This window comes from Papio anubis, chromosome 1 (assembly GCF_008728515.1).
Source record: "Papio anubis isolate 15944 chromosome 1, Panubis1.0, whole genome shotgun sequence".
NCBI lineage: Eukaryota > Metazoa > Chordata > Mammalia > Primates > Cercopithecidae > Papio > Papio anubis.
Window position 1 is genome coordinate 53,251,382 of NC_044976.1, and position 23,802 is coordinate 53,275,183.

The following is a 23,802-nucleotide window of genomic DNA, read 5'->3' on the forward strand; positions in this document are numbered from 1 at the left end:
TGTGGAGTCACCTTCTGGCCTCTGCTGCCATGGTGGTGAGAGGAGAAAGAGGGTGAGAGAGAATGTCACCATTCAAAGTGGTGAGCCATGGTGAGACATGAGGTAGAATTCAGGAGCCTTAGGGTGGCCTTACTGCCAGATTTCACAGGTACCTGGAATGCCACCATTAGTGTTGAAACACTGTCCCAGTGGATATCAGAGTGACCCATGTAACAAGTGACACACAAACCTTTAACATATAAACACTGAATACTTTAGAGTTGATTAGTTTATTAGTATTTTTCCAAACCTGAAGAATGGTGAAAGTAAGTTTGTGGTAAAAAGTGTGAAAGTAAGTGTGGGGAAAACAGTAAGTATGGCTTTGGGCAAGCCGTTTCCCTTCTATGGCTCTCAGTTTTCCCATCTGCACAATGAGGGGGGTGCACTGTGCAATCTCTAAGACTCTGAATTTCAGTCTGTTCTCTACCCATCAGTGGATATATGAGATGCAATGCAGGGGTGCTGGTCTGTCCCTGGTAATGAGTGAGGATATGAGCAAAGCAGTGAGTACAGCCTGGAATTTCAGCTACTCGGGGGGCCGAGGTATGAGAATCGCTTGAACTTAGGAGGCTGAGGTTTCAGTGAGCTGAGATCTGGCCACTGCACTCCAGCCTGGGCGACAGAGTGAGACTCTGTCTCCAAAAAAAAAAAAAAAATTCTATGACTATGATTCTAAGAGTGTAAAATTCCAAGATTTTCTTTAGAATTAGTAGAATAGTCAAGATTGGGGGCAGGGCAAGGCGTGGTGGCTCACACTGTAATCCCACCACTTTGGGAGGCTGAGGCAAGAGGATCCCTTGAGGTCAGGAGTTTGAGACTAGCCTGACCAACATGGTGAAACCCCGTCTCTACTAAAAATACAAAATTAGCCAGGCGTGGTGGTGCACGCCTGTAATCCCAGTTACTTGGGAGGCTGAGGCAGGAGAATCGCTTGAACCCGGGAGGCGGAGGTTGCAGTGAGCAGAGATCATGCCATTGCACTCCAGCCTGGGCAACAAGAGCAAAACTCTGTCTCAAAAAAAAAAAAAAAAAAAAAGACTGGGGGCAGGTTGCACCTCCTAAAGGGTGGGGCCCCTAGTTCCAGGGAAGTCAAGTGAATGTTCTGTTGATGGGCTGTATTCAGAGCGTTTGGGAGGCCTTTCAGGCCAAGTTGACCAAGGAGGAGGCCTGCTGGAAAAGTGGCAGAGAGGTAGGAAAGAGCCTGGAGGACCAGGCTTAGGCTAGGGCGCTGTTCCCTAACTCACTAGCGGTGCAGTCTTGACCTCTGCTTTAGCCAGGGCTTTTCTGGCTGCAGGAGCTCAGACCCCACTCCAGTCAACTAAAGTAAAGGGGACTTTCACATAAGGATAGAGTGAAGCCCACGGGAGTCCAAAGACAGGCACGCAGGCCTGAGGGACTGAGTCCCTGGACTAGAAAACAGACACACTGAGGTAACTGTCTTCTGTTTCTCTCAGGAGCCTCACAACCATCTTATTTTACCTGTATGTCTAGAAAATTCTGTCCCTCAATTGGCAGCTTCCCAGTGTTTTCTCACCTCTGCTCCCAGCCTCTTCTGCTCTCAGGCCCTCCAGTCTGGGTGGGCATTTCAAACCGCCCGGGTGTCGCAACATCCCCATTCACAATTCCCGACAGAGAATCGAACTGGCTCCGCTCCCAGGCCAGCCTAAGGCAGGGGGTCCGTCCAGACCTGGTCCCACCAGCTGGGCGGGGCCTGGGCAGGGTGTCCGAGAGCCTCCGGCCTGGGCACCCGCATCCTAAAAGGAGACAGCCCGGCGGTCCCGCGGCGCACTGGCGCCCTCGCCCTCGCGCTCCATAGTCTCAAAGAGCAGCCGCACCAGCGCCAGCCGTCCCTGGGCCACCAGGGCCCGGGCCAGACCCAGCACCTCGTCCGTGTGCCCGCGCCACACGCGCTGCAGCTCCTGGCGCAGGCGCGCCGCAGGGTACTTGTCCTGGGCGCGGCGTAGCCAGGCGTCCACCTCGCGGCCCAGCTCGCCGTCGCTCAGCTGTGCCTGGCTCCACTGCGCCAGCAGCGCCTCGAGCAGGCAGCCGAAGCCCTCGGTGTGGCTGGAGCCCGCGTCGTCCAGCTCCACCGCGCGCTTGAAGCAGGCCGCCGCGTTGGCGTCCTCGCCCTTGATGCGCAGGCACTTGCCGCGCAGCAGCTGCAGCTCGGGCAGCGTGGCACCCAGCTCCGACTCGCCCGCCTTGGCCAGGAACACCAGCGCCTGGTTCAGCGCCGCCTCGTCCACCGCCAGCAGCTCCTGCACTGCGTCCACGCCCATGTAGTAGTAGACCTGGGGTGGGGGACACGCCCTTCACTGCAGGCCCGGCTCCATGCTCATTCCTGCCCCACGCTTGCTTAAAAAAATATTCCATTCCTTCACTCATTCCCACCCTGTCTCCATCGACAATTATTAATCACACGTTTTATTCCTGCTCCTCTAGGAAAAGAGTACCCCGATTCCAGTTCCAGCCCCTTCACATCTAGCCATGTAACCTGGAGTGAGTCAATCTCTGGATCTCGGTTTTCTTGTATCTAAAATTATGATATTGTCACTTCTTGGTAAACATTCCCTGAACACAGAGAATAGATATCTCCTAGATCAAGAATAATGCCCACACTTCCTGAGTGCTTAGGAAGAGCCAGGCCTTGTTCTAAATGCTGTACACACATCTTATTCAATCCTCACCATGGCTGGAGGAGATGGGTACTGTTATGAGGGAGTGCAACTTTTTCCTCTGCATCCTGGCCTAGCCCTGGCCTAGCCTGGCAAGGAGTAAACAGATTCTTGCTCAGCTATTGGCTAAGCCAAGAGACTGCCTTACCTGGCCGATGTCCAGGTACGCCTTGAAGCCTGGGCACACCCTGACCACTTCCTCTAGGTCAGCCTTGGCACAGGCCAGGTGGTTCCTGTCAGGCATGCCCCCGAGACCCATCTTGGCCCGCTCCAGGTCGTGCAGGTAGGCTCTGATGTGGATCTGCCAACAGAGAGCCAGCTTAGGAAAGATGATCCAGACAAGGGCCTCTGCCCTGCTCTCTGTTCTAAATGAACCCAGTCTTTTTTTTTTTAACAGCAGCCAGGGAGGTTCTGTGTTGCAGTAGAAAGACCCTGAGGCTGGGACCCAGGAGTCCTAGGTCCTAGCCTTGGACCAACTTGGGCTAGCCACACCCTCTTTCTGGTCCTTAGTTTCCCTGTCTGTGCAATGAGTGAATGAGTTTCCCTCTCTGTGCAATGAGTGATGAAGTAAGAGTCCCTTACTCATTCAACAGATATGTATTGAGAGCCCACCATGTGCCAGTTCCTATGTTGGGTACAGGAGGTACCGTGGTAACAAGATAGATGAGGTTCCCGCTCTGGCGGAACTTAACATTCCAGTAGGGGAGGCGGTCAATAGTAAACAGTACTATTTCAAGTGGTAAGTGCTATGACAAAATAAACATGACAATGGGATACAGATGATTGGGGAGGATTATTTTAGGTAGGATGGCAGCACCAATTTTGGGAGAGTTTATGTCAACAAGCAGTTTGGGAAGAATGGCAGGTAGCCCCAACTGACAAGCATCACATTACAAATGATCTCAGACCCTTGCTTTCCTTAATTCCTCCATTTTCCTCACACTTAAGAGCATTTACAAAGTGTGGAGGTTTAGGAGGGGTGGGTTTGGGTTGGGTAGGAGGAAGCGAGGGAAAGGGGGCTATTGTTGTTGAAGGTATTAATGCTTTATAGTCATCAGAAGGGCTTTGGTTATAAGACAGCATCATGGAGGCAGGGGGAGATGAATCTCTGGCTTTCGGGTCAGTTGGACTAGGGTTTGAATTTCAGTCCTTCCCTCAACCCCTAGCTATTAGCCATGTCATCTGGAGGGAGTTCCACAACTCTATGAACCTGAACCTCATTTCTATATCTGAAAAATTAGTTCATGAATATCTTCCTGGGGGAATTACCATGATGTCTGAAAGAACATATTCTAGTCAGGAGCTAGCATATGGAAGGTGCTCAGTTCATTCATTCGTTCAGCAAATATTCATTAAGAGCCTCCTCTGTGCCAGCCACTGTTCCAGGCATTGAGAATGCAGTAGACAACAAAACCACAAAAATCCCTGCCCTCAAGTAGCTTATATGTTTTGGGGGAGAGAGAAAATAAACATGATAAAGATGTAAATAATGTGTAGGGGAGTGATTAATGCTAAGAAAACTAAACCAGGAAAGGAAAACATAAAACGTTGGCGGTGGCGACGTGTGGTGGCTCACACCTATAATCCCAGCACTTTGGGAGGCTGTGACTGGAGGATTGCTTGAGCCCAGGAATTTGAAACCAGCTTGGGCAACATAGGCAGAACCCTGTGTCTACAACAAATAGTTTTTAAAAAATTAGCTGGGCGGGTGTGGTGGTGCACACCTGTGGTCCCAGCTACTTGGGAGGCTGAGGTGGGAGGATCACTTGATCCCAGGAGTTCAAGGCTGCAGTGAGCCATGATCACGCCACTGCACTCCAGCCTGGGTGACAGAGTGAGACCCTATCTCTAGAAGAATTTTAAAAATAAATAAATTAATATATTTATATAAATATATATAAATAATATAAATATATATATAAAATTAAATGTTGCATGGCTTTGATATTTTCAATTAGATGGCCACTAGAAGACCTGTAGGAAGTGAGGGAGGAAGCCAATCAGATATCTGGGAGAAGAGCATTCCAGGCAGAGGCCCTGGCCAGTAGGGTTGGAAGACTGAGAGAGGCATGAACAGAGGGAGGTGGGGTAGAGAGCTCATGGGGCCAGGGCCATGCTTATGGGCTGCAGCATGGACTGAGGCTTTTACACAGATAATGTGAGTTCCCTCCTCCTCACCGTCTCTTCTCCACCATCCTGTGCTCCTCTGGTCATCTGAGTGACCTTTGGCACCACAGAGAGGCCAGGATCATAAGACACCAGATGGTGATGGAGGGAGGAGAGTAAAATTGGAGTTTCTGATTATTGAATGCAGTTCTTTGGGGAAGTTCCCTGCCTCCCTGGTTATATGTGGCCTCATATGTAGGATGGCACATGTCTGGCCTCTCTCACAGGATTCTTGTGAGCATTAAATCAGATCACGAATATGAAAGTGCTTGATGAAATGCAGAATTTTATAGAAATATTTTATTATTTACTATTATGGTTAATATTATTATCTATAATAATAACCACATCCATGACAGTGAAGGAATTTCACTCCTGCCTCGTACCTGCTGGCAAAGTAATTAAGCCACTGAGATCAAGACTGGGAGAGGATTTGCCACTAGGTCATATGGATGGTAGTGGAGAAGATGAGGGGATGGGGGGACTCTTCGGCTTGCAGTGAAGTTAACTTGGAGCTCCGAGTCTGCTTCCTCAAGCACATGGGCTCTGTGTGGGCTCTAGGGGGCGGGTCTGGGACCAGTGCAGGAAGCTAGCGGGAGACAGCACTCAACTAAGTGTGTAACTTGCAGACCTAAATGACTATGCAGTGGACTGCCTCAAGAGACAGTGAGATAATTCAAAAATATGCCTAATATTAAATTAGTAGCAGTCAGTCTCTTATGAAATCTTACTGTGTGCTTGATGCTGAGTTTTACATACAAAATCTAATGTAATTCTCATAACAACTCTATGAGACATATTATCATCTACAGATAAAGAAACTGAGGCTCAGAATCTGGGCAAGAGTATTTTGCCAAAGGTCCCATAGCACGTGGTGTTGTGGGATTTGAACCAAGGCTGTCTGTGTTCAGAGCCAGAGCTCTGATCCACTATATTAAATGACCTCTACTGGCTTTCAGAGAAGCACCTCCTATGTCCAAGGCACTGTGCTTTAGATGCTACCTCACTGCGTCTGTTGACAACATTTTAAGGAAAGTGTTCTTAGTTATATCTTACAGATTTGGGAACTGAGGTTTGGCGGGGGGGTAAGTGGCTTGCCACAAGTTCCACAAGGTAGAGAAGCCAGATTTCAACTCTGGTCAGTCTGATTCCACCTGTGCCAATCCAGAAGAGGCTGGGGGCTCACTGACCAGGCATTGTAGAAGGGATTCCTGCAGTGAGTGGAGGCTTCTGCATTCTTTCACTCAAAAACCTTACAGGGCTGGGTGTAGTGGCTCACACCTGGAATCCCAGCACTTTGGGAGGTCAAGGTGGGAGGACTGCTTGAGCCCAGGAGTTTGAGATCAGCCTGGGCAACATATGAGACCTCATCTCTACTAAACAAAACAAAAATTAGCTGGGTGCGGTGGTGTGCCCCTGTAGTCCCAGCTACTTGGGAGGCTGAGGTGGGAGGATTGCTTGAGCTTAGGAGGTCTAGGCTGCAGTGAGCCATGGTGGCACCACCATACTCCAGTTGGGTGACAGAGTGAGACCCTGTATCAAAACAAACAAAAAGCTGTATAGAACCCAACTGTGTTTTTTTGATGGCTCCTAAGCTCCCTTCCACCATGAGGACTCCCTGACCCTTGGGCCCTGGCAACAGGGTCTTGGCCTATGGCCCTTGTTCTCTGATTCCCAGTGGCGGGGTGAGGTGGTGCAGGAAGTTGACCCACCTTGGCCCTTGTGCAGTACGCCTGCCAGTTGAGCTCTGGATCTTGTAGGACATCCAGGGCCATGTTACAGGTTCCAATGGCCATATCCTGCTTTCCTAGGAAGTAGAAGATTTTGGCCAGGCGATTCAGGATGGGAGGCTGGTTCTTGGCGATCTCGATGGCCTAGGTAAGGGAGGAGTGCAAAAGCAAACCACTTGCTTGGTCGTTAGCCAGAGCTGGCTAAACAGTGCTGAACCACAGAAACCCCATTTCTGGATACATCCATATCAACACAGTGCCCTTTACCCATATCCACCCTTATCCACCTGCCAGTAAGTTGTCATATCATAGAACCCAACACCTTGGGGCACAACCCATTGGCACTCAACTCCTGAGAGCCCGGCCCATGACCACATCACCTGTCACATCCAATAAAGCCTTCTAGACCCCAGTCAGACCCCTCCTTCCCAGTGTATGCTCCCCCATCTTCCCGGGGCAGGTGAGAGGAAGGGCCAGAGGCAACCCTCATCCCCCAACCTTACAAAGTATAGGGTTTTTACCTGGGTGATAGCACTTACCCCCACTATTGTCATTGACTGCTTCCTGTTGTAAGTGACTTACCTTAGGGTCACACAGCCTATGGGCAGGACTGGCAAGGAGACCCCAGCTAAACTTGTCATTCTACTATGCCACTGGGGGTGGGGAGGTAGGGAACTCCTGGCAGAGGGAGTACTGTGAATGGAGGCCTCAAGGGAAAAAGTCTAAGGGTCTGTTTCAAGGCTAGAGAAATGGGCTGGGGCCAGATTTGGTATGGGGAGGGTCTCTTTTGTTTTGAATGAAGAGAGGATGGAGAGCAAGGTCTGGAGTAAGTGTACTTCCTGGGTGGACCACGTGGTGGGGACTGATACCCAGAGAAGCCTGGGTTCTGGGTGGAGAGGCTGGGGTGCCAGGCTCCTTCTCAGTTTAGAGGGTGGGTGTGGCTGGGGGCACGTACCTTGCCGAAGCAGTCCAGAGGGTCGGTCCCCGAGTACCCGCAGTCATGGACGCCCATGGGGGTGGTGGAGAAGGTGTCATTCCGCTCCAGCAGCATCCCGAGGTAGCACCAGGCCAGGGCTGGGGGTGAAGGGTGGGAGAGGGTCTCTAGGAAGCAGCAGGATGGAGAGAGGGAAGGGGCCATCTCCATCTTAGGTGTTGCCCGTGAAGACAAAGCAACGGACAGTAGCGTGAGATCACTGAGGGCAACTTGCCAGGGACAGAGAGAAGCAAAGGTGGAGAGAGGGGCCGTGTGAGGGGTTAGTGAACCCGTTTTAGTGCTTATTCTGTGTTCAGTGTGTCGTCGTCAGGTATGTAGGTCTCTTCTGACTTCAGCTCTCACCAGCTCTGGTGGTTCTAGTCCCTGTTCTTGCTCTCTGGCCCTGCAAAAAAATGACTCAACTCCTCTTCAACGGAGGCTTCAATCTTCTGACAATAAATAATTGGAAACAGGGGAAACTACCTCTCACCCTCCAGGTCACGAGCTGCAGACGGGGAAGCCTGCAGTCACAGTGACTTGTAGTTGGCATGTTCACTTGGGCAAGGTATGTGGGCTCCTTGAGGTGCACAGATGAGTGTAGGGGACAGAGCGAAGGAGGAAGAAACAGGAACCAAGAGGGGGAGGTAGTGCCAGAGGTGGGTGCAATGCCAGCAGGCTGGTGGCGGGGGACAGAGGCTGCTGTCCCACCCATCCCCTGGGCCCCTACCTTGGTGGCGGGGGTCCTCAGACTTGAGCACTTGCCGGAGCAGAGCCAACGTGCGGTTGAAGGCGGGCAGCCTCTTCTGCTCCTCACTGCCCAGCTCCAGGAAGATACCATCTAGCCTGTGGCCGAGAAGGAGATGTGGTTGGGTGGCACCCCCTCCCAGCTGTCCTGTGTGCTGCCAGCCCTGCCCAGGCCCGTGGTGGTGGTGGTGGGGTTTGAGGAGCCCTTTCCAGCAGGATGGACCCAGCTACCTTTGCCCTTACCCTGCTGGCTGGGTACCAGGCCACACCTCTCCCTCCACCATCCCGTACCCCTGCCACCTTCTTGCCTGACCTGATGTAGAGTGTTGCCATGGTGAAATACCAGCCCCTTTTCTCCTCCATCGGGATCTAGGAAAACAGAGAACAGCCCTCGCTGCCATTACTGAGGTATTCTGGCCGTTGTTCATAAACTCCCACACTTGCTGAACCCCAAGAAGCAGCAGGCACAGTGGGAAGGGCTTTGACCTTAAACACCCTTGATTACAGTCCTGGCTCTGCCCGTGACTGGCTGGGTGGCCTTGGGCAAGTCACTTCACTTCTCTGACTACAGAGGCTTTGTGAGGGCCCCCAGTGAGGTGCCTATCCTAGAGCAGGTGTGGTAAGCACTTCCTCCCACACCCTACACAGGCTCCCCAACCCCAGGGCGCGTACCCCACTGCCCACCCTCTCCTCCACGCCCACCTGCCTCTCCCTTTGGTGCCATCCCTGCAGTCTTTACCTTCCTGAGAAAGCCCCTTTGGGCATGTTAAGTGAGCCCAGCTCAGCTGAAGCCCAAGACCCCCCTGAACTGTTTTGCCATTATTATTCCTGCCAACCTTGCTGTGCGACTTGGGCACCAGATAAAATATTTATGCTGTTATTTATGGGAGTAGCTTCTCCAGCTTCGGGAAGGAATTTTAATGAAAACCAATAAAACCCCCAGTGCATATCAGCAGCTCTCCCTCAGGCTCCAGCCCCTCCCTCCACATTCATCTCCCATCCCTGATCTGGAGGCTTCACTCTGCACTCGCCACCCCCACTGTGGCCTCCTCAGCTGTGGGGGAGGGGGTCCATCTTCTCTCTACCCCCATCCCCAGCAGCTAGGGTGAATGCATTTGTCAGCACCTATGGCATAAGGCCCTGCGTTGGGTGCTCTGGGAATGTGGCACTGAATGGGACCTGCACCCTCACCCAAACGCACTCACAACCTGGCAGCGGAAGCAGACCCAGGCTTCAATAATAGGATGCGGCTCAGTGCCTGCATGTGCCAGGATCCTGACACCCATCTTCTCCATCTCACAACAAACCTATCAAGTAGCTGTTATCCCCATTTTATAGAGGAACATATTGAAGCTCAGAGAGATAAAGTGATTTGCCTGAGGTCACACAGCTTTTGAGTGCCAGAGCTGGGATCCGGTCCCTGTTTATCAGCTTCCAAAGCCCATGCTTGCTTCCCCACACCGGGTTGCCAGTAGCTGTGGTATGAAGCCAGGTCTGATCGAGGCCATGAGAGTGGTACAGAGGGAGTGCGGGGGATGGGCAGGCCACTCCCAGTTGGGGGATGAGGGCTTAAGGAGGGTATTGGGTCACATTGGCACTTCAGAGGGTGGGCTCCAGATGGAGAGCTCCCATGAGCAGAGGCCTGGAGACGTTAGGGATGGGGAGCTGATGGGTGTGCAGCACAGAGTGTGTGAATGGGGACCCGGGGGGGGGGGGCCAATGCTAGCAGGTTAGGCTGTGGCTGCTCCGGGGACACCTTGGATGAATTTGGAGGGAGGAAGAAAGCGAGGGGTCCTTATGAGTCAGATCCCACCAACTGGTATGACTGCCCTTCAGGACAGGGTCTGGAACCCAGGTCCCAGTCAGACCACCCAGAAGGGGTCCCACTAATTGCATTTCTCAGTCAATATTCCCTGAGTAGCTTCTCTGTGTGGCTCTCGGCTGGGCAATAAAGACAGGAGACAGAAGGCAGGTCCCACATTTAGGGACTCTGGGTCCTGCAGGAAAGCCAGACCCAAAGACACAATTAGAGTAGAAGGAACACGGGGGCTATGGGAGCCCGGGGAGGTATCCTATACAATCCAAGGACTTCTCCATGGTTTTCCAGAGGAGGAGGTACTAGGGCAGGGTCCTCAAGGACAAGTAGGAATCACTCAGGTGGATACAGTGAGAAAAGGCAATCTAGGAGGATGGGACATCAAGTGCAAAAGCTCAGAGAAGAGCGAGCCAGGTGTGCTGGGGTCTGCCTGCAGCCCAAGGACTGGAACCCTGATAGTAAGGGGTGAAGGGAAGAGCCAGCAGGGGCATAATCAGGAGGGGCTTCTGAGTGCCAGGGTCAGGACTTGGAGCTCATCTGCAAGGTAGTGGGGAGCTATAGAAGGAGAGAGAGCTGGGGGGTTGGGCACAGTGGCTCATGCCTATAATCCCAGCACTTTGGGAAGCTGAGGCAGGAGGATCTCTGGAGCCCAGCAGCAGTTCAAGACCAGCCTGTGCAACATAGTGAGACCCTGTCTCCTCAAAAATCAAAATCAAAATAGCCAGGCACAGCGGTGCACATTTATAGTCACAGCTGCTCTAAAGCCTGAAATGGGAGGATTACTTGAGCCCAGGAGTTTAAGGCTGCAGTGAGCTATGATAGCACCTCTGCACTCCAGTCTGGGCAAAAAAGTGAGACCTTGTCTCAAAAAAAAAAAAAAAAAAAAAAAGAGGCTAGAGCTCAGGAATGCCAAAATCTGATTGATGTGTGCTTTTACATTTGTATCACCTTGAAAGGTAATACTGTTACTTAGGTGGGAATAAGCAAAAAGGCAGGGACCCGACTCTGGATACCCTTATCTGCTTTACTTACACTGGACCTGGGAAGGAAGGAGGAGACTGGGATTTATGGAGCACCTAGTGTGGGCCAAATTGGCATGATGTGTCAAAACCTGACCATGCGAAGGATCAGGGGCACGTGGTGCCTCAGGCTTCCTGGCTTCTTCTGCTTCTGCTTCTGCTTCTTCTGCTTCTGCTTCTTCTTCTTCTGCTGCTTCTGCTTTTCCTTCTGCTTCTGCTTCTTCTTCTGCTTCTGCTGCTGCTTCTTCTTCTCCTTCTCCTTCTCCTTCTCCTTCTTCTTCTTCTCCTCCTCCTCCTCCTCCTCCTTCTTCTTCTTCTTTTGAGATGGAGTCTTGCTCTGTCACCCAGGCTGGAGTGCAGTGACGTAATCTCGGCTCACTGCCAACATCTGCCTCCTGAGTTCAAGCTATTCTGCCTCAGCCTCCCGAGTAGCTGGGATTACAGGTGCCTGCCACCACACCCGACTAGTTTTTGTATTTTTAGTAGAGATGGGGTTTCGCTATGTTGGCCAGGCTGGTCTCGAATTCCTGACCTCAAGTGATCTGCCCGCCTTGGCCTCCCAAAGTGCTGGGATTACAGGCGTGAACCACCGTGCCCGGCCCCCTGGCTGCTTCTATGTGAGTGATCCCATGACCTCTGGTCCCTCACCTGCTTTGTGGTTGGCTCAACTGAGTCATGGTGGGGAGAAAGAGAACCCACTCTCCCTTCCTTGCTCCTGGCGAGGGAGCCTAGCATCCAGCAAGAACAGGTGTAGTAGACTTGGGGGGTGGGAATGTGAAGAGCTGAGGCTCGTGTGCCTGGCAGGCCTGGTCATATGAGATGGGTGACCTTGGGGGATGAGTTACCCCTGGCAGGTTATGTCCTTATCTGCAAAGGAGGATAATCATATGGGCTTCTCAGGAGTTGTGAGGGCAGTGCCTGGCCCAGAGTAGATGTCTGTTCCCTTCCTCCTGGTCTGGGTAGAGCTGAGAGCTGAGTGGGGTTAGGGTTCTCTAGGAGGTTGCTTTGTCTGCTGTGGCATGTTTCAGTGCCCGATGAGGCAACATGGTCTTTGGCTCTGGAATCTGGAGCCATCCTGGGGCACCCTGCTGTCCTCTCCCCACTATGCTCCCAGGACCTCAGGATCTCCAGTCCCCTATTGGGTCCCAGGCACCTTTCTCGCCTCCACAGGTCCCCAGTGTTGGAGACTAATGTGTTGTCCTCAGGGCTTTCCCAGCCACTCTCTTGCTTGGTATTCAAGTGGCAAGAAAATAAATTATGTGTCCAAACCACACTTAGTACATGATAGAGGTGGGGCTTAGACTCATGCCTCCATGATTCTATTCAATCTAAGCCTTGTCCACAACACTCAGTTATCCTGATCAATCTCCTTATTAGATATCCGAGGACACCGAGAAGAGAGAGGCGAGGTGGCTTGCCTAAGGTTCCACACTAGTTAGCATCAGAGCTTACAATCCAGTGGTTTCACCACCACTCTGCGCGCTGTTGAGTATTACTGATTAATTCAAGAGACTGGTTACAGTTTTCACTAAGCAAGCAATACCACCACCTGGTGGCAGTATGCCTGAATTGCAGGGGCAACTCCTAAGGGTCAACTCTTCTCACCTTCAACTTGATGACTAAAATTGATTTTCAAAAAAGTAGCTAGTTGGATGACATCTGTGTGACAAATCCCTAAAGTAGTCCCTCATCAGATCCAGCTTAAGAGCCGCATTTGCAGGAGGGCTTGTGGGGTTGCAGATGGGGTCAGTGGATATGGAACAGAGTTAATACAATACACACATCTAGTCAGAAGCCTCACTGTGCCTGGGCTTTACTCCTCTATCCCTATGGTGAAGCTGGTGTTGGATGTTCACTCTGTGCTGCAATTCTGGCTCTAAAATAGACTGTCTGTCTCCCTCTCTTTTTTTTTTTTAGACGGAGTTTCGCTCTTGTTGCCCAGGCTAGAGGCCAATGGCGCAATCTTGGCTCACCACAACCTCCACCTCCAGGTTTAAGCCATTCTCCTGCCTCAGCCTCCCAAGTAGCTGGGATTACAGGCATGTGCCACCATGCCCAGCTAATTTTGTATTTTTAGTAGAGACGGGGTTTCTCCATGTTGGTAAGGCCAGTCTTGAACCCCCAACCTCAGGTGATCTGCCCGCCTCGGCCTCCCAAACTGCTGGATTACAGGCTTGAGCCACTGTGTTCGGCCTTGGACTGTCTCTTTAAAAATCCTTCTGGTTGTAACTTAAGCAGTAACTGAAGCAGCCGCTGAAGCTGTTACCAGGGGCAACCTGGCAAGCCATAGTGCGTTAAATTAAATTAAGCAGGCTTGTGACTGCCCCCTCCCCTCTTGGAGAAGGGAGGGGGCATTCCACCTCTATCCTGGAGAATAAAGTTGCTGTGAAACCTCTTATGGCTGCAAGGAATTCAGTTACAGAGTTTACGACTCCCAGAGGCAAGGTGTTTGGAGGCAGCCTGGGAGGGGGCTCACAGGACTTCTGCCAAAAGAGGAGTATTTACGGTGAACCTGCCTGGGGTAGGTGGCCTCCGGTCAGGACACCCCCCCCCCTTTCTTTCATTTGGTCCTTATCACAATCCCATGGGCTGGGGATTCCGTGGTCTATGAGAGAGGCTGGCCAGCGTGTGAGTCCAGGCTTTGTGCTGGAGGAGCTTACATTAGGCTGCTGTTCTGTGGCAGATTCATGGGAGGGAACTAGGCGAGGCCCATGCTGACCCTAAAATGAAACTTGTAGACCCTGGTACAAGCTGAAGGTGAGAGAGACAGATCTCAGGTGAGGTGTTCTCAGCACACTTCCTAGCTCTTCTGAGGCTCTCGCTATTACTTTCCTTATATTAGGGATGGGGAAACCGAAGCAGAGACCTGACTATTTGACCTGGTACTTCAGGCCAGGTCTCTCTGACTTCAATGCTCTTCCCACAAGATCCAGCTGCAAGGAGCTACTGTTTGTACGGTGTTTACCATTTACAAAGGGCTTTCACACAGATTCCATGTGATCCTCAGAACAGCCTCATGGAATGTAAAGGGAGTATCATTACCCTCTTCATACAGCTGGGAAGACTGAGGCAAGATGCTATGTTCAGAGTCACATGTCCAGTGTGACAGCCTTGACTGAAACCTGGAGATGATGCTCTTTTGCTATACTAATAATAGCAACTTTTGAACACTTACTATGCACCAGGCACTTCATTTACATGTGTTACCCCATTAGGCTTTCTCAAGGGTTACCTATGGGGTAAGGATTGTTATTCTCCCAAGTTTACAGATAAGGCAACTGTGGAACAGAGTGGTTAAGGCATGCACCCAGAGTGACACAGCTAGCAGGTAGTAGGGCTGAGAACTCTGTGACTTAGCTCCAGAGTCTTTGCCTCCAACTACCTTAGACAAGTGGTTGTCAAAGTGTGGCCCTCGGTCCAGCAACATCAGCAGCATCACCTGGGAATTTGATAGAAATGCAAATTCTTGACCCACTGAATCTAAAACCCTGGGGGTGGGAGCCCAGCAATCTGTGTTTTAACAGGCCCCCTACTGCATGCTGAAGTTTGAGAACCATTGCACGAGGCTCTCACTGTACTACCCTAAGGTGGAGCAAAAATGGGCTAGAAAATTCCTCTCTTTTTTAGTGAGTAAAAGGTCAGAAATTGTGATCCTCAGGGAAGCCTGAAGATCGAAGCTCCTGTGGGCTGGGTGAGTAAGCAACAAAGGTTAGTGACCTGGCAGAAACTGCAGGAAATGGTAGGATTAGGATAAGCCATTACCAGAGCAGGTATGTCTTAACTCGGGTCGGGTACAAGGTTCAGCGTCCCATTTACTTCAAAAGACAGCCCCGAAAGAAGGAAATGTTGGGGAGCTTGGCTATTTTAAGTTATTCCAATAGAAGATCTTTCACTACACCAACGACTTACAATATATATGGATTTGAATAGGCTATACAGAGACCTTGCTGGTTCTTAAAGAAAATATTTGCCTTGTCTTTTGAACTTTGCCCCTGATGATGGGCTGTCCTCTGGATTCAGAGTCAGTTCCTGAAAGCTGACTAATTTTCTTTCTGGGGAGGAGGAATGACAAACAGGAAAGAACATTTCTCTAGTGTCACTGGGCTCCTCAGTGCATCATGGCACTGGGTTCTCACAGCAGCCTTAGAAGGTGTAATGCATCTTCCTCCTTTTACAGATCAGGAAACAGAGACTACAGAAAAAGCCACCAGCCCAGCCCCATAGCCCAGGGCAGAAGTGCCAGGATTCAAGTTCAGATCTGCCTTCCTCCAATGCCCCTGTTGTTTCCACCTCATCCTGCTGACTCCGTGAAGGCTGACACTGCAGAAATAAAAGTCACAAGGTGGCAGGCCTGTGGATATGTCCTTCCTGCACAACTGGAATGTCCTCTGTGATGACACAGAACAGCCTTTCTGCTCCTGCACACCGAGCCCCGCCCCACCTGGCCCCAGCCTGCCGCCTGTGGGCCATGTACAAGACAGGCAGGGAAGAGGGTTGCTGTTCCCCACACCCAGCTGCAGGTGGTGATGCTCTTGTGCTCCTGCCTTGTCAGGTGTGGGGAGGAAACAGAGGTTGAGATTGGAGTCCCACCCCTGCCTCTCACTCCTCTAGGGGTCCTGGAGAGCCCACTGGCATGGCTCAGCTTCTACATCTGCAAACAGGGGTGACCCCACGTGGGCTGCCTGCATCAACAGGCATGTTGGCTGGGGTGATATGTGCACAGGTGGAGGGAATTTGGGATTTGAGTGTTATGCCATGGAAGCAAATATGTGGCCCTGTCTTGGGCTCCCTGGACAGTTCCCTGTGGATTTTAAGCTTTGAGCAACTCCCTGTTGGTCAAAGCTCCTTTCTGGTCCTAGGTCTGTCATGCAAACACAGGCCCTGTCAGTTTTGCTCTGTGCTGGATCCCAGACTTGCTGGACTGTGTTGAGCCACTTCTCTGTTTCACTATCCCTAGTGAGAGGGCAATTCCCTGTCTGGTCCAGCGTCCAAATCCAACTCTAGCACCGGCAGTAGCTGAGTGGGTCTGCAGGAGTCTCTTACCCTCTGCAGTAACAACAGTGATGCCTGAATTTTCTCAGCTCCTCCCGTGGGTCTGTGCGGTGCTGCACTCTAACATACATCATCTTTTCTCCTGCAAAAGAGGTGGTTGGGCCAGATGATGCTTAAAGCAGTTTTGGCTCTGGGCTTCTGTATCTGTGAGGAGGAGGACACCCAGTTCTTAAACTTCCCAGCCAAGTGGGGAGAGAAGCCAGTAGCAAACTTAGGGGGCATTGACATGCAAACGTGAGCACCCCAAGGCCACAGAAGGTTGAAGCCAGACCCTTAGGAAAGCTGTCCATCCTCCTGGGCTTTGATGTCCCATAGTCTTGAGTTTAGTTCCTGCCAGCCACATGTGCCCCTGGGCAAGTCACAACACCTCTCTGAGCCTTAGTTTGCTGTCTGTAGAATGGGGTTAATAACAATGTGGATTTGCCAGCATTTCTGTGAGGATCAAATGAGATAATCGATGAAAAGCACTTGTGTGCACAGTGCCTGGGATATCATCCAGCTTCATCTACCTCTTCTTGTAGCTGAACCAAATCAAACCACTCAGAATTGTGGAGTCGTGTGTGTGTGTGTGTGTGTGTGTGTGTGTGTGTGTGCGGGTGTGCGTCTGTGAACACGCATGCATGCCAGAGATCCTAGGCTTGCTGACCTCTGACACTCTCTTGGGCCTCCCTGCCAGGTCCCCACCCCGCTGGGCGCAGTGATGGATTGGAATGCCCACACCTTTGTTTGTGAGGCTGGCCGCCTCCCTCCCCAGCTGCCTCAGCTGGCTGGTGAAGTGTGGACAGCCCCGCAGGCACTGGGTCAACCTGGGCAAGTCCCTTCCCCTCCCTGAGCCTGTTATGCCTGGGGTGTGAGGGGGAATCACAGCACCTGGCAGTGTGTCTGTGAGGTTTGAATAAAATTAAAATGCGCGAAGGCAGGTAAAATCCTGAGCTCAGTGCCCGGTGCACAGACGCCATTGCAGGTGTGGTTCCTGTCATCACTCAGGGCCTGCCTTGGTGTGTGTGACTACATGTGTGTGTTAAGGCACCAGTGTTTTGGGAAAAGGAGAAGAAAATAACATAACTGAGTTGGCTTGGGACAGGGATTTTTTTTTTTCTCTTAGACAGTAAGTTCAAGTTACCTTATTTTAAAAAATAGGGATTTTAAAGGCAAAATCCAGATATTCGACTAAATTAAACAATGGCTGCAAACTCCCCTTGGTGTTCAGCTCTATGTCAGACATTGAGGAGGGTGGATGGGGAAGAGAGAGAAAAGCCCAAGACAGAATGCCCACACTCTAGGGGCAAGACAGAAACCACATGGGGGTAAACCAGAGGCTGGAAGGCTCTGTTGAAGAGCAGTGGCGAAGTGCTGTGGGCCAGAGCAGGCAGGGAGAAGCCCCAGGCAACCTCACGTGCTTCTGCCTGGTGGTCTTCATGTTCTCTCAATCCTCACAGCAACCATGTGAGGTTCATGTTAGAACCCCATTTTACGGAGAAGGAAACTGAGGCTCAGAGGAATAAAGAATTGCCTGTAGCCAGCTAGTGATGGAGGCAGAATTCTCACCTGGTCTAACTCCAAAGCTTGTGCTCTTAATAGCTACTCAATCTAGAGATTTGCCACTGACAGTCCATCTGTGAGTGTATATGTGTGTGAGAGATGGCGTGTGTAGACTTTCCAGTCTCTGGACATGTGTGTATATTTACAGGGGTGATGGGAGGAGGAGGGAAGTGATCAAAGCCATCTGTCTTCTCATATTTTTTTGTAATTTAAGAAAGAGAAATGTGGCTGGGTGTGGTGGCTCACCCCTATAATCCCAGCACTTTGGGAGGTGGAGGCAGGCGGATCACCTGAGATCAGGAGTTCAAGACCAGCCTGGGCAACATGGTGAAAACCAGTCTCTACAAAAATACAAAAATTAGCTGGGCATGATGACAGGTGCCTGCAATCCCAGCTACTTGGGAGGCTGAGGCGGGAGAATTGCTTGAACCCGGGAGGTGGAGGTTGCACTGAGCTGAGATCATGTCATTGTACTCCAGACTCAGTCTGAAAGAAAGAAAGAAAGAAAGAAAGAAAGAAAGAAAGAAAGAAAGAAAGAAAGAAAGAAAGAAAGAAAGAAAGAAAGAAAGAGAAAGAAAGAAAGAAAGAAAGGAAGGAAGGAAGGAAGGAAGGAAGGAAGGAAGGAAGGAAGGAAGGAAAGGAAAGGGTAGGGAATGAAGAGCAAAGAAGGGAAGTCACAGAAACAAACCCCCTCCTATACAAACACTGATTATTTTTGGATTATGGGCTGAATGATTAACTTTTATAACATTTTCTTGTATAATTTGTTGTTATTATTTTGTAGTTTAGGTTAGCAGATGAGCAGCTGTTCACAGTTCTTCAGCAGCTCTTTGCCCTTTGAGCTCCAGAGGCTCTTCCCCACCTGGGAGAGTCCCAGCCCCACAAAGATGGAAAATCTCTCACTGCAGGGGGTCCCTCCTCCTCCTCCTCCTCCTCCTCCTCTTCTGGTCTGACTTTGACTTCACCTTCTACCTCATCCTTCCCAGTCTCTGGACACATGGCAACCCACCCACCTCCTCTCTCTCCATACTCCTCTGCCTTAGATTTCCAGGAGTACACCTGTGAGGGGTCTCCCCTCACCATCCTGCTAGCCATCTGCATTATACCCCACTTCTCTGAACTCTCCAGAAAGAGCAAAGACTTTGCAGTCAACCAGGGTGGTATGGATTTAACTGCCATTTACTAGCTCTGTGACCCTGGGCAAGCTTCATTCCTTGCCCCAGTTCAGCCAGCACTCAAGCCCCTCTGCTTTGCAGGCTCCACCACGGGGCCTTTGCACGCACCTATTGCCCCTGCTGGGTGTGTCCCCACTCATTCCCGCCTGGGAACTCCTGCTGAAGGGGCGTGTTCCCTCTGACTCAGTCACTCCCACTCTATCCACAGGGCCCAGACTTTCCAGGTCCCTGTTGATACCAAGCTTCGGTCCCCATATCCCCAGAGTGTACTTTCACTGTCAGCCCCTGGGGCCCTGTTTTGGGTTCAGAAAGTGTGACCTCTGGGTGTACAGTACTTAGAGATAATTGCCAATGACACAGGCCTGTGATGAATGCCTGTGTTCTCAGCCAGCAGTAGACATGTCTCTGATTTGTCCCTTTGGCTCCCACTCCCAGAAGAGGGGCTCAGGTAAGCATAGTTAATGAAGAAGCAAATGTTTGCTTCTCCTTTTGTTCAAGGGCCTCTTAAAGGCAGGGACTTCTTAAAAACAGAGTCTGGCACACAGTAGGTATTCAATAAATGTTAAAATGCTCAATAAATACCTCTCAGACATGCACAGAATTTTCCAGTTTATGGGCATTTTTACTCCCATTGTTTGTTGCATAATACCAATAAAACTGGAGCTGATCAATGTTTATGAAGCGGGAACTCAGGCAAGTGACAAGAGATGACAAGGGACTTGTCCACAGCCACACAGCAAAATAATAACAGAACTAGGTGCTCAGAACCAAACCTCTGGACTCTAAAATGATGCAACCATCATTAGTGTCATCCTGTCTGTAACTATTTCTTGAGCACCTACTCTGTGCCAGGTGCTTCAGAAGCATGTCATCTAATCCTCAGATGATAAATGGGGTCTCCAAATCCCAAACTCTCTCTGGAGGTTTGTGTAGGGGGCTGACCACAGCTGCTCTATGCAGAACTGTGGGGCAGCTGCTGGGCCACGCCCCAGGACACAGCACAGAGCTGGCAGCCACACCCCCGTGAAGCAATAGGCTCCCTCCCTGGAGTGCTGGGCATCCTGCTTAGCACTTTCTCATCTGGATGTTCACTCACTGGGGAGTCCCCACTGTAGCCGTGTTCCCAGAGAGGGAAGAGCCAGCCTCTGTTTGATAGCTACCCCGGAATCACTGCTTTCCTGCTCACCTCCTCCAGGAAGACTTCCCCCAGTGAATGGCCTCCTAAGAGCAGGAAAGTGCCTCAGAGACCGTGTAGCCCCTGCTTCCTGCACCCATTTTAGAGATGAAGAAACCAAAGCCCGGGGAGGAGAAGGCTCCACTGTGGGTAGTGTTGCAGCTGAGACAAGAACCTAGGCCTCCTGGCTCCTAGCCCAGGGCTCTTCAGGCCCCTCTCTGCTGCCATGACCTGCTGCCATGACCACACTCAACACATCAATGTTGGCTGTGCCTTTCACTGAGGGTAGCCTGGCATTCAGGGCCACAGGCTCAGGATTGAAACAAGAGACCTGGGTTCTTGTTGACCTCATGCAATCAGTGGTCATGTCTACACTCAGCTTAAGAGCAGAGGAAGCTCTCCCAGCCAGGGAGAGGGAGGGGTCATCTGTGACCCTGCTCATCCCTGTGCAGGCTTTTTCTAGGTGCTTTACAAATATTAACTGTTAATTATGACATCAACCAAGTGAAGGATGTCCCTATTTTACAGATGACAAAGCCTATGACATATGTAACATTACTATCTCCATCTTACAGAGAAGGAAAAGGAGATTGGTGGTGCTAAGCACTGATTTGAAGTGAGTGAGCATGGGGGAGCTGGAATTTGGACCCAGACCATCTGACTCAGAGTCAACTCTCTTAACCCCTACCCTGCATGCTGTCCTTAAGTCAGGTCCATGCCCTCCAACCTGTACTTTCTGAGGTCTTGACTCTCACATCTTCTCTTACAGAAGCCATGAACATTCATGGAAAAGGCACTGAGGGGAGTGTGCAGAGCCTTTGTGAAGGGAGTTGTGTTACCCATGTGTGAAGGCTTGTTATTTACATATCACAAATCTAAAATATTATAAAACATAATTGTTAGCAGCTCAACCCTGTCTGTGCTGTGCCTTCATGGAACCCCTCTGAACCGTGGTTTCCTATTCTGTAAAAGAGAATAATGCTCTACCACATCATTTGTCTGTCATTCAGTACAGGCTGCCTCTGAGATAGCCCCAGTGATCCCCACTTCCAGGTATTCATGTCTTTGTGTAATCCTCCCCTTTGAGTGTGGGCTGAACCTGTGACTTGCTTCTAATGAGCAGAAAATAGCAAAAGTGGTGAAATGTCCATGTGGCAAGGAAAAGAGGGAAGCCATTGGCAGGAGCCAGTGAGGAACTGAATCCTGCCAACAGCATGTAAGTGAGCTTGGAAGAAGATCCCCCCTAGTCAGGCAAGCCTTCAGATGAGACCACAGCCCGAGGGCACTGAGTGAAGCCATGCCTGGATTCCTGACTCACAAAAACTGGGCCATAATATATACTTAATATTTTAAGTTGCTAAATTTTGGGGGTATTTGTTATGCAGCAGTAGATAATATACCTAGTATTTGCCTATTGAGTGCTAGGCCCTATGCTGCACATATATCCATTCATTTATTAGATACATTTATTGAGTGCCACTGTGTGCCAGGTGCTGTGCCGGTGTGTATTGGGTTTACAGTGGTAAACCAGACAGACATTGTCCTCACTCTCAGAGACCTCACGGTTGAGCTGGAGGCTGGGAAACGGACAGTGTGAGTAGTGCTATGGGAGCCCAGAGGAAGCGCTGACCCAGCCTGAGGAGTTAGTGGAGGCTTCCTAGAGGAGGGGATGTCTGAGACCAACCCGAGACTAAAGACAACCTTCTAGGCAAAGGTGGAGCCAAAGGGCACCCCAGGAAGAGGCTGAGAAAGGGACAAGGTGAGCTGTAAGGAGATCTGGCCCATGGAGGAACAAGGGGAAGTAGAGTGTGGCAAAGTGACACACAGTGGCTTGGAAGGGGGAACGTGGCAGAGGAAGGACAGAGAGGTAGATCATGGAGGATGTTAAATACCCATCAAAGAGCCTAGGAATTATCTACCAGGCAGTGGGGACATGGCCCACGAGATGGAGCACCACCACACTGGCAGCAGATGGGAAGATGAGGCAGAAGGGTCAAGCTGGAGGGCAGGACCCCAAGGATGGGTGACAGCTGCTACACTGGTGCATGCAAGAAGGTATGGAAGCTGGGCTGGCAGAGGAAGGCTGGAGAAGTGTGGAGAGACCTCAGAGGTAACAGGAGGTTGAAGGGACAAGATTTGGGGACTGAATGGATGGGGATGGAAGTGAGCGGGAGAGAAGAGGTGGGAATGTGCCCAAGTTTCTGGCAGGATGCGTGATTGTGCCTTTTACTTAGGTGGATGTGCACAGGCGCAGGAACAGGCACTTGCTGGGAGGAGCAAGGTAAGAAGGATGAATTGCCCAGGTTGGGCTTGTGCTGTTTCCAAAATAGAGGCTTGGGCAGGCAGTCCTACTAGGAAGCGGTTCCACTCCTTAGACTAGGAGAGGGCTACAGGCGTGGCTGGGGCAGGCCGGGGATGCACATTGGACAGGCATTTGGGAGACCGAAGAACCGGGGTTGAGGGAGAGTCAGGGGTACCGGAGCATCTCTGCAGACAGAAGGGACCATGGTCACAGTCCTCCCAGCGGGAGGTAGGGAGACAGGGGTCACCCACCTGCTGCCCGTAGCCCAGCGCCTTGTCGTAGAGCGCGATGCCTGCCGCCAGCCCCCGCGCACGCTCCTCTGGGCTGGCGCAGCCCACGTCGAAGCCGTGCGCGTAGCCCTGCTCGGCCAGGCAGCGAGCGGCGCGGAGCTGGGGGTCCCCGGCGGCTTCGGGCTCCTCCGCCAGGCCCATGAGGCCGGCCAGCCGCGCGGCGCACGCCTCCTCCTCTTCCTCCTGGCCCAGCCGCCCGTACACGTGTGCCAGATTGGCCCAGGCGTTGAGGTTGCCCGGGTGCTCGCGGGTCACCTCGAGGAAGCACTCGCGGGCCTCGTCCAGCTCTTCCAGGTAGAATGCGAAAGCGCCCAGGAGGTGACGCACGGCGGGGCGCTGCGGGGCGGCCGCCAGCTCGAGCTCCTGCCGCAGACCCTCCCGCTGCAGCTTCATGTCCCGGGCGCGCTGCGGGGCCGGCGAGTGCGGCTCGAAGTTCAACTGCATCTCCAGGTGAAAGTGGCCCGGCAGGTAGTCCAGGTCGTCGATGAGGGCGTCTAGGTCATCGGCCACAGCCTCCGGCTCCGCCATGGCTGCCCCCTCTGCTTCCCTGGCCTTGCCCTTGTGCCTGAGGCTGCGGAGGGCAGCGGATGGGGGCGTCCCCCGAGCGAGCGCCGTGCGGGAGGCGAAGGGCAGCCGGCAGAGGCCCGGGGCCCGGCAGCCTCTCGGTCTCAGGGCGCCTCCCGCAGGTGGGTGGGCCCGAGGAGTGCCCTGTGGGTGTTTCCGCTTTCGCTGCTCAGCTGCTTCTAGACGCTGACATTGCACAACCAGGTGTGCCAGAAAAAGAAGCGCATTGTCAAATACGAGGCGTGCAAACTTCGGTGCAAAGCAAAAGGCGTGTTTTTACTCTGCTAAGCAGGGAGGAAACTGAGGCTCAGAGGAGAAAACAGACTCAGAGGAGGAACAGAACTTGCCCAGATCACAGAACTGGGCGTACCCAAGTAGGTAGGCCTGGAACCCCAGGTTGCTGAAGGCCGGGCCCTTCCTCCAGGGGCGCTCCTCCGCCCTGTCTGCTTGAGCTGAGTCAGGACTGGCCAGTCTAGCTGCGGCAGCCACCCTCACTCCTGCCGCTGTCGCATCCCGTCCGCAGGTCCTCAGTGCTCTTCCT

The 23,802-nt window shown here is 51.8% G+C and overlaps 1 protein-coding gene across 1 annotated transcript; it reads right to left on the reverse strand.

The window, feature by feature from the left end:
• Positions 1-253: 253 nt before the first annotated feature.
• On the reverse strand, positions 254-23,793 carry TTC22 (tetratricopeptide repeat domain 22). Its single transcript, XM_003891939.5, has 7 exons — positions 22,659-23,793; positions 8,641-8,696; positions 8,311-8,426; positions 7,566-7,684; positions 6,593-6,754; positions 2,863-3,015; positions 254-2,330 (listed from the first exon to the last, which is right to left on the reverse strand). Exons 1-7 carry the CDS (start codon positions 23,223-23,225, stop codon positions 1,794-1,796), a joined length of 1,710 nt encoding a protein of 569 aa, XP_003891988.2. The 5' UTR covers positions 23,226-23,793; the 3' UTR covers positions 254-1,793.
• Between the last annotated feature and the right edge of the window lie 9 nt (positions 23,794-23,802).